This window comes from Solenopsis invicta, chromosome 3, assembly GCF_016802725.1.
Source record: "Solenopsis invicta isolate M01_SB chromosome 3, UNIL_Sinv_3.0, whole genome shotgun sequence".
Classification (NCBI taxonomy): Eukaryota; Metazoa; Arthropoda; class Insecta; order Hymenoptera; family Formicidae; genus Solenopsis; species Solenopsis invicta.
This window is the reverse complement of record NC_052666.1, coordinates 25413000-25424682: the sequence shown is the minus strand read 5'-3', so window position 1 is coordinate 25424682 and position 11683 is coordinate 25413000. Positions and strand designations below refer to the sequence as shown.

At 30.9% G+C, this 11683-nt stretch overlaps 1 protein-coding gene across 1 annotated transcript; it reads left to right on the top strand.

Moving 5' to 3' along the window:
• Nucleotides 1-747: 747 nt before the first annotated feature.
• Nucleotides 748-11424, top strand: LOC105197233 (aromatic-L-amino-acid decarboxylase). The gene is made up of 11 exons (XM_011163525.3): nucleotides 748-894; nucleotides 5938-6034; nucleotides 6144-6264; nucleotides 6452-6565; nucleotides 7092-7211; nucleotides 7345-7474; nucleotides 9527-9675; nucleotides 10034-10145; nucleotides 10272-10480; nucleotides 10594-10794; nucleotides 11042-11424. The coding sequence occupies exons 2-11, from the start codon at nucleotides 5955-5957 to the stop codon at nucleotides 11246-11248; spliced, it is 1443 nt and encodes a 480-aa protein (XP_011161827.1). The 5' UTR covers nucleotides 748-894; nucleotides 5938-5954; the 3' UTR covers nucleotides 11249-11424.
• The last annotated feature ends 259 nt before the right edge of the window (nucleotides 11425-11683 follow it).

Genomic DNA, 11683 nt, shown 5'->3' with positions numbered 1-11683 from the left:
ATCGATGTAAAGGTGTTTAATAGAAATATAGAAATGGGTTAAAGCGCAAAATTCTCAATATACTTTATGCTGTTTGATACAATATTTTATCATTCAAGATATATGCATTTTATTTTCACATATGAATTAGATCAGTGTACAATGTAGCTTTAATATGCATCAGTGCGCACTAGTGCAAATCAAATTCATTATAAGAATTGTAAAATGTTTCAACAACTTAAAATAATAAAAAAAACAACAAAAATAAATTTTTTAAACACATGATAGTAGTTAATGAAACTGACTGTTTCTAATAATTTTACAGTAAATTGTGTTTCTCTTGTATAATTAAACAACGTTCTTTGTTATGAAATTATCAGTACTCTGAAAATGTAAAACTAAAATCTTAAAAGCAAAAAAGATTTTTTTCATTTAGGAAGATTTAATTATTCAATTATCAACCAATTATTTACCATGGCATAATATCAGACAAACGGATAATCGCACGGGTTGGGCAAGTAAAACTAAATTGCACTTCCTGTCACTGCCAGCACAAAAGTTAACGCGTCCACCACCTACGCCCCGCTAACCGAGTGACCAGCTGCTATCGATCACGTATCCGTTATCGATCTTTGAGTGCAGTATATTCGCAATGGGACGAGGCAAGCGAATCTCGACGTGCGACATAACACGATTGGTCGAAAGGCACTTCTAGTGAACGATAAAGAGGTGGGGAGTTACATAAAGCGCGGCACAACGCGGATGGAGCGGCAATTCGTCGTGCAACAACGGTCGTGAGCACTTCACCAGCTTCACCAGCTCGCGGAGTCATCACGGACACGTGGATATCATTGCTGTCAAAGATTGCTCAGTGAATCGCCGCCAGATTATCGAGGCTCGCGCGTTACTTCAAACGTAAGTAGAATTTTAATTCAATTTCATCAGCGACAGTGAAATGCATTCGTACTTCTGTTTTTCTGAAATGTTCCTTAAACTTGACAGACGTACAGAGTTTTAATCGCTATAGACAATATCATAAGTAAACGGGAAGAACAATTTCATCTTTGTATCTAAAATGTAGCTAGATACAAATCAGATAATAATTTTATGTTGGACTATCAAAATTATTATATAAGATATTCAAGCATGATGGATAATACTGCTGCAAAAAGTTTTGACAATCTAACAACTAGCTTAAACGTTCAATATAAATTTTTCAATGGTTCGACATAATTATTTTCAGATCTGTATTTCAGAAAAATTGTTCTTTCCATGCATATGTCAGTAATATCTTTAAAAGTTAATTTTTGAAACAATTAGTTAACAAAATAAATTTGAGCGAACAAGATAAATCACAGCTACGTCGTATTTTCAAAGGCAATTTGTGCATATGAGTGACAAGCTGCAGCAATCTATGATATGTTGCTATTACAGGAAGATTTTGCTAAAGTATATAAAAATTTAGCTTTATACAGATTTGAAATCAATTTTATTGGATTATCAAAATAATTATGTGAAATATTCAAGTGTGATGAGCAAAAAATTTTGACATTCTAGCAACCAATTAAAGTAACCTACATAATTATTTTAGTGTGTATCAAACAAAATTATTTTCAGATCTGTGTCTAATTAAAATTTTAGATTGTTCTTTTCGTGTATAAAAAAATATAATTTAATGATGCTGTAAGTTAAATAAGCGTAGAAATATTCTACACTTTTTATAAACCTGTAATAATTGCAGTTTTAAAGAAATGCAATAACTTATAATAATTTTATAATTTTACAAATATCTTTACGATAAATTTACATTTAACATAAAATACGAGTGCATTTTAATGTGTTCAATAAAAGGCTGAGTGACTTCGAAACCAAGATTGTTTAGGATGTCTAACGTTCTATAATTGATGTCAAGGAGTGAACTTTAATAGCGCTTGTTAGCCTCCAAACGCGCGTACTGTGTCTAAAACTAATTATTAAGCCTTCGTTACAGCTTTCGCTCCGACATTAGTCCAACCAAAAAACTCACTAACTGCATTAGCCAAATTAAAGTAATCTGTTCCTCACGTTCCTCAAAAATATTGATTAAACAGAAGAAAATCAAATACAGTATTTTGGGATCACCTAATATTTGCCAACTATTTTTGGCATATCGGCGTGTCATAAATAGAAATTGCCGTCTGAATAATTGTACAAATAAGAGTAACGTTTTCGACGCGTGCTATATTTAAACTCCACATAAATTTAGCGCGAGCATTTCGGTTGATTTCATTCATTCCCAGAATGCATTTGCAGAATACGTGATTTTTTTTATCGGTTTTAAAAACTTTTTTATGGCGTTGGTCAATACCTGAGAAAACAAACAAACCGAAAGATCAACAATCGCTAAATAAACTGGTTGAATATAACATTATCTCAATATAACGATAAATTAATCGATAAGCTATCTTTTCCTTATCATGAATTAATATCATATGCATATTAAACAATATTTAATATCATCTCATCTTATCTCTGCTATAACATAATGTTCATATATGCATAAAAAGATATATAATAATTGTATTTATAATACCTAATTATTAAAAAAAGAAATAATATATAAAAAATTTGTTAACAATTAAGGCTAGTTTGACATTTAGCTCAAATTCTTTCGTGGAATAAGGAACAGTGATTGGTCATAGTCGAATCGGTAGATACCAATTTCACGTTGTCATAAAATAAACGGCAGCAGATCGTTAATGTAATATGAAATCTTGAATATATACCTAAGTGACTTTATTTTAAATACGGCACAAATTATATAATGGATAAGATATTCTTTCCTTAAATAAAATATGATATGATTGAAGTATGCTAATTGTTTTTGTCCTCTGCACAGAATTATCTCGCAAGAATTTGCTCTAGCGAAACGCTACGTTGCGTCGGATCAAATAAATCGTGACGGCTTTACGATAACCCGTTCAGAAACAACTCGATGATCCATCGCTATCTATAATTATTGACGTGGAAAGCGCGTTTATACTTTTTTTTTTCCCCACTGAGAAATGTTCACTGATACTAATATATCAAGAGGGGATTCCCCGACCGCCGCAGGAATTTCCTCTATCGCATGAGGAGTCATTCGTTTTTTTTACGTTTCTCATCTGTCCACTTTTTCCTCACTTTTCCCTCATACGCCAAGACATTTCAAAAGCAATTAATTATCATTTTCTGAGACGAATGTTCTAAAAATAAATGCAGCATTATTACTTGCTTTATTTTCCTATGTCTTAAGATGCGATTTCACGTAGATATAATATCCAGATATATAACCCTACTCTACTAAAATTATGGAGATTTATAGGGATTTATGGAAAATTATGAGAAATTTCGGTAAAGTAGGGGTAAATATCTGGATATTATAGCTACGTGAAATCGCATCTTTACAGTTGTTAGCAATATTAATATTCTTGATATGCAAGCTCTAAATACATTTAATTTTGCTAGTTTAATAAAATCTGAACTAAAAAAATTAAAGATGTTTTGACCATAAAGTTACCATTTAAAAAAAATGTACTGCACTTTTAAAGTTTATTCTTAATTAGCGACAAAACTATTTCGCTTGTGTATATCTGAATTTGACTCTAAAAGCAATTGCAAAGAATAAAACAAATAATTTAGTTTATGCAGTGTCATATTTTATTATAGTTTTAGCTAAACAACTTTTGAACAAGTAATTAAATCCAAGTAAGCCTTTAAACAAATATTTATTAGAATTTTTATTATAATATACTTTCAAAAAAAAAATTTTCAATAAAAATCAGATTTTTTGTATATAAATTTTTATTGCAGTATATATATTTAAAAAATCGATTTTTCAATCAAAATCAAATTTTTTACATGTATGGAAAAAATTTGACTTACTTTGTAATGCTATTTTCTCACCAAATAAATATCAAAAGTAAACAAAAATTTCAATAAAACCGTTCCACTCCTAAAAATTCCTGTACGCGAGAAACAAAGGGTACATATAAGCAGTGTAATCGAGTCATAGATACAGCACCGGTGTACCGAATAAAAATATAATAGACAAAGATAGCTACAGTAGTCAAAAACAGACGACATATTGAAGAATAAATAAAAAAACCAATATGAGAATTGTGCTCAATTTTATTCAAATAAGAAATAATTAAACAATTCATAAAACTTTTATATTTATGATAACATTTTGAGATGTGACACATATATTTTTAAAATAAAAAGGACTTTAATCTCATGTAAATGTAAATATTATTAATAGTTTAAGTTATCTCTTTCGTAATGACATACTTTTGCAAAGAAGTTTATGATAATAATAAAAGAATAGTGATAAATTAGCTTCCATATTAATTATTAAGGTATTTATTACTTGTGATGAACAGTTCGACATTTTAAAATGAGAATAATGTTATTCTGTGACGCAAAAGTGAAAATCTGCATGGATAATGGTATCGTTAGATATTGTTAGATGAGATATCTATGCAGATTTGATTCTTCACAAATAATAAATATCTTATTTGCAAAAGTAAAAGAACTGCATAGATATCATTAGATATCTTATTACATACAAATTACGCAAAGACGTCGTTTAAGAATTAATTATTAAAATAAAACTTCTATTTACCGTAAACGTTCCTCAAATATTCGAGTAGCAATTCCGCGAGTACGTCATAGCGCGAGTGGGTAAAAAACCGTAGCAGACAAAATCAACGCAATAGACAGGCAGCGGGCAGTGGCAAACAGCTGGATTCGAACGAAACCAGCTCCATGAAAATGAGTCATGGTCATTACGGCGAATTCACTCTTACTTTTCTACGCGAAGGCGATTTTACTGATCGTCACGGCTGCTCTTTCGATCTCGTTGTCCTTCTCCTTCTCCACTCTCGATCTCGTGAACATTCTATCTGGCAACATAGACACATATGCATCCCCCTCACCTGTCTACGCCGCCGAGTTTCTCAAGACTACGTCACTGGTCGTCGATTATCGATGCCTAGGTTTATTAAACATTTCGCTTAAAAGGCCAAACGTATTTACGTATATACTTATTTTTGCTATCTAAAAGTTTTCCTAGAAAAAGGCTAGAAAATAGAATTGACGCAGAAATGCTATCCGCTTTAAGTTACCAGGTAAACCTGAGTTATCGTTTTGTTAAACGTTAATGCATTAAGAAAGAACGACGTTATGTATAAATAAAGCAACGAAAGACGCTACAGATGTCCTAATTCTCTCCTAAAAATAGTCATGTTACAATGAAGTTATTAGGCTTCACAGAACTGCTAACCACGTATAAAATAATATATCGTATTCAATATAAAATCAAGTTAAAAATATTGATAATATAATATAAATGATAATTCTTGTATCTGTTGCCTGGTTTTCGACAAACATAGATTATTAAATAGTATATATAAATAAATTATTAAGATAATTTTAACCCCATTCCACTTATTAGAATTACAATAAGTTTAGCATATGCTTGTGCAACTTTTTGATAATATCTTCCTCATACTTTTGCAATTTTCGTGCGCTTCAATCCTCATTGCAACGTCACTTTCTCTTTTTATCTGAAATCGTTGTTTTTATTAACACATCCTTGAATCTAGCAAAACAACTTCAACCGCTTTACACGCTTTCTATAAGTTATCACGGTCATCTTGATAGCAAGATCTTTAGTCATTTGCATCAGTCGCGTAACATACGGAAATACAGTCGCAAAATAATTTTCTATTCATTCTGATAAACGTTCACTCTTGAAAAATAAATAAGAACGACACAGGTATGATAATGGTACTTTGATTCAAAGCGCTCGTGCGTATTGATATGCCAAGGATACTAGATAACCGCACCTACTCCACTTACGTTAATACACAACAGTATAATGGATACCTACTTCTGATATCATTACACCTTCGTAACAATCTTCTCTTGATATTATAGGTAGAAGAAGACAAATCATGGATCCCGATAGCTTCAAGGAGTACGCGAAGGATATGGCGGAATATATCACAAACTATTTGGAAAATATTAGAGACAGGTAGATGATAACACACGCTGTAAGCAAGAAATTGACGGCAAACATGCACTAAAATAATCTATAGATTATTTTGCACTTTTTCGTACATAGAAATTGTAAATATTTCTAGGAGAGTTTTGCCTACGGTGGAGCCAGGATATATGAAACCGCTTTTACCGTCCGAAGCACCGCAATCTCCAGAACAGTGGCAGGATATAATGGCTGATATCGAAAGAGTGATAATGCCAGGTGTAAGCGATTTTTAAATGCCTCAGGTTATCGTAAATCATTAATTTAGTAAGACAACTAAAATAATTGTCTCATATACTATGAAAGGAAACGTAACGATACTAAAATAAAAAAAAAATTAGAGATTCTATCATTGATCTTCAATGTTGCACAAGTAGGCAAGAATTAAAATGAAATAAAATTATTTAGGTTACTCATTGGCACAGTCCAAAATTCCACGCATACTTTCCCACTGCGCAATCGTATCCTGCGATTCTGGCCGATATGTTAAGCGGAGCTATTGCATGCATCGGATTTACCTGGGTGAGTATAAGAACTTAAAGTTGTATAATGCGAAGGTTTTACTTATCTCGAATGATTATTGTAAGCTGTGCGCGTTCATTCGCATTGAAAGATTGAAAAGCTTTACAATTTAAACGACATCTTATCATGATCGCAAAGTGTATCAACACTTTTAAATTAAAAATGTGGCCGTGTGTCACTCAAAGACGGCTCAATAAAAATTTCTTAAGTAAATTTATATATAAGTTTCATCAAATTACGCGCCGCACGTTAACATGAGTTTCAATCAATTTTCTGCAGTATAGTTTCTAACAAGATCTTTACTTGTACAATATATCTTTATAATTAAATCTGTTTCTCGTAACAAATAAAAATCAAAGTAATATTAATGGTAATAAAACCTTTCTTTCTTATATAAATGTTCTTAATTTTTGTAAAAAAATAAAAAAATAATATACAATAAAATATATCAAACACTAGATAGATTAGAACAAGACGCAATATCCTCTTACAAGTCACTTTTGATACTGAACCATCTAAATTTTAGATTGCGAGTCCGGCCTGTACAGAACTAGAAGTAATCGTACTGGATTGGTTAGGAAAAATGCTGGACTTGCCGAAAGAATTTCTGGCCTGCAGCGGTGGAAGAGGCGGTGGCGTCATTCAGGTAAACGACATTTCACAAACAACATGACATATACAAAAAATATCTGATGTCTAAAGGATAGTTCATTCTCGATCAACATTCCTGAAGATAAGGAAGCTATTAAGCATGTTTAAAGTGTAATTTTCACCTGTAGGGTACTGCTAGCGAAGCCACTTTGGTAGCGTTACTAGGAGCGAAGGACAAAAAGATAAAGCAAGTTAAAGAGCAGCATCCCGATTGGACGGAAAACGAGATCATCAGTAAACTAGTCGCATACTGTTCTTGTGAGTATACTGTAATTATTTTGCTATAGTATACACGTATGTCACTGTGCTGCGAGAATTTTATAAGAGATCCTAATCAAAACAAAAACCATGCGTAACTTATTCAAACATTTTCTTCCTTAATCGAACAGTTTCAAAATAAACTTATACGCTGCATTTCGAATATCAAAAGGCATAAATTATTTCTCAATTGATTCTTATTTATCTTTATTGAGCAAAGAAGCAGTGCAAGTGTAGCGTACGGTTCAATGACTTTAAATAAACACTTGAACTGTGACATACATAATATCTCGATGAGAGTGTTAAAGTGAGCTATGACAATCATGGTTTAGCTTGATATAAAAATGGAGATACACATATAATTGAAATTAAAAGACAGTGTTTTGTAAATCTTGAAAATATCATTTTAATTATCGTTTTAATTAATCGCACGTATATTATTAATGTATAAGATATTTTAATTTATTATTAATTTTTCAATATACGTATTATTGAGACAAATAAAAAATATGTTATACACTGTTGAAAAATTTGTGTATTTTTGTGAAACAATCTGTTGGTTAAAGTTTTTGTGTTAAGTAATAAACACATTCATGTGTAAATTTAACATGTGTCTGCTATGTTAACTGGACTTAACAGATATAAAATGTAGAATTGTGAAAGTAATTTAAAAAATATATTAAAGTAGCACGATTTTTTAAAACATTTTACATTTTGTATCTGTTAAAATTTACAAAAAAAGAGGTTGAGTTGATTTTACACTATAACAGAAATGGGGATAACTGTGCTGCATTCTTTTTACTCTACTCTTCTATTAATTTTTATCACAAAAATTATATTAATTGCACACACAAATAACTTCAAATTACGATCAAGATTACATTTTTTTTTTCGGTAAAACATTAACGCAGTATTAATTATCATTTAACACATCCAGAATATGTTAAATTAATACAAAATTTTGAGTTAACCCTTTGGGACATGTGATTTATGTTGATTAAATTTAACACAATTTTTCTAACTGTGTATGAAATGAATAGTTTTGTGCATTTTAAACAGCTTTATTTAAAAAATTTCTTTTATTATTCAAAACAATTAAAAAAAATGTACCATTAGTAAAAGAAATTCACCATTTTATTAGAATGTAACAATAAATTCATTAATTTACTAGTTTTGGTCAAAAGAACATAACTTTTTATGTATAATGTAATTTAAAGCTAGAGTTAACGTATCATTGATTTAAGGTAATTTGTCATTCGTATTCATTTTATTACCTCGGGTCGCATAAATATAATGCTGAAAAGTGTCCGGTCGCTTTCAGTGACCGGGCGCAATCACTGCAAAGGCATGTGAATAGAGGGGGTGAGAGGGATGGAGTGATAGGGTGAGTATGGAGTTCACTTCATCAAGCAGCACTTTGTCGTCATGGCAACTCGTAATAACCGCTCCAGTTATATTTCAAGCTAAACTTTCTATGATATTCTCAACGCTCACAATAATTTCGCGCGTTTTATCGAAATAGAAAAAAAGAAAAAGAGAACTTTTCTAGAATTGTTCTCTAACGATTACTGAGCACAGTGTTTTTTTTTCGATTAGAAATATTGAACGGAACAATACGTATTATCAACAAACCGCTATTATTATAAAAGAATAGAGGATCTTTTTACATTTCTTTTTGTGATATATATTGCTATACAACCGCGACTGAAGAAGGTGATGCTGACAATTTTGATACTTAGAGGAAAGATTCTGTTAAATTTACATGATTACAAATTTCATGATTACACACGTCTATGCACATTGTTAAAAATATTTTAAAGAAATAAAATATTTAAAATCAATAAGATTCATGTAGTCATTTATATAGGATACTTTAGTTTTGCAAATTACTATTCTAAATAAATATTAAACGTTGATACGTTACGTAAATAATATAATGAAAGAGTACGTGCTACGTCAAAGCGATATTGCAGACTTTTTGAAAACTGAACAATTAATAAATTTATTACATTAATCGCAAAAAAATGTACGAAATATTGTATTTTCTTTTAGGCCAAGCACATAGTTCGGTTGAACGCGCTGGACTTCTTGGTGGAGTAAAATTTAGACAGTTGGAAGTCGATGAAAAACACAAGCTGCGCGGTGACACATTCGCTGAAGCAATCAGGAAGGATAAAGAGCAAGGCCTCATACCATTTTATGTAAGTCTAATTTATCTGATATTCTATCGACCAAACGCACCAATACTTCCACTTTTAATTTTTTAAAAAAGATAGAATTACATTATATAGTATTTCAAAAAATAATATTTCAAGAAAAAATTACGGATAAAAATTAATTCTCCAAAATTTAATTATTATAATTAATTTATTTGTTATAATTTTTTAATACAATATATTTGTATAACATCGTTATTGAAAAATATTGATATCACGCTAAATTCTCTATAAAATGATTAATGTATAACGTTACAATGAGAAATTTGTATTAATTACAATAAATAAATTAATTATTAAAAAATCAGTACTTTAAAAATTATAAGTTGACTTTTTATCATAGGCCGTTGCTACTTTGGGTACTACTGTTAATTGCGCCTTTGATCGTCTCGATGAAATGGGCATTGTAGCAAATCGTGAAGACGTTTGGCTGCATGTAGACGCTGCTTATGCAGGTATAGATTAATTCTTTCACATTCTGTATTCCTTTATATTTTATATAATAAAAATAACGATTTTTTCAGCAATTTATAAAACAGCAATTTATAAAACAAAGTTAAAACAAATCTATTTAATTACAGGATCCGCTTTTATTTGCCCGGAATTTAGATACTTAATGAAAGGCATCGAAATGGCAGATTCATTCAATTTCAATCCGCATAAATGGATGTTAGTTAATTTTGACTGCTCTGCCATGTGGCTTAAGGATCCGACATGCGTCATAAACGCTTTTAATGTCGATCCTTTGTACCTGAAACACGATATGCAAGGGGCAGCACCGGATTACAGGGTAAAAATTTATTAAATTGACATTTTTGAATTTTTATTGTCTAATTGATAAAATCAATTTAAAAAGCAATTTATAAATAATCTCGTTATTAATCTGAGTATATTTTATTACAGCATTGGCAGATTCCACTTGGACGCAGATTCCGATCTCTGAAACTTTGGTTTGTATTGAGACTCTACGGAGTTGAAAACCTTCAAAAGTTCATCAGATCGCACGTTGCTCAAGCACACGAATTCGAAGCGTTAGTCCTTACCGACCCTCGCTTCGAAATTGTAGGTGAAGTTATCATGGGATTAGTTTGCTTCCGACTGAAGGTACATAAGTTGATTACCCTCACAAGTAAATTTGCAAAAATACCTTTTTCACAAATATATTTGTACATTCACTATTATTTTTATTTAAAAATAATATTTATAATTTTTCTTAAATTTCAAATTAATGGAAGAATATGTAATAATCATTTTTAAAAATAATAATTAATTTAGTGATAATTGAAAAGCATCATGTATGTTACTTTTATAAAAAAGGAAATAACAGAACTAATTTCATAATAATCTACAGGGATCCAACGAACTCAACGAAGTCCTGCTAAAGAGAATCAACGGTGCAGGAAATATTCATCTCGTCCCGTCAAAGATAAAGGACACGTACTTCCTGCGATTTTCCGTCTGTTCTCGATTCAGCGAGAGCAAGGATATACAGTATTCCTGGAAAGAGATCAAGCTGAGAGCCAGCGAGGTTCTCGAAGAGCAATCGCTTTCAAAGTGATGGCGCGCTCAGATAGCTCGCGGTTGTAGATCGTTAGCGCCTGCCACTTGCAACCAATCCTAGCTTCAAGTATTTCCTTACACCCAGCGGCTTTCGAGGACCAAATAGGTTAAAGTGACGAGTGATTATAGACGGTCTCAAAATTATGCGAAAATAAAGTATAAATTTTTCAAGAAGTTTTCAATTATAATCGATTAATCATGTTTCAAAAATACTTTCAATTTTTTATCGAAAACGCTATCCAATTTAATAGCCGTTGTGGCTTTATTAACTAAATATTCATTGGAAATTAAAAAGTTACACAACAAATAATGGTTATTGATAATATTTTTTCTAAAATCAACTGCGCAATTAAAAAATTTAAGTGTAACACAAATTGGAATTAGATTCAGCAATATAGTGTACTTTAATGAATTTAAGTATTATTATATATTA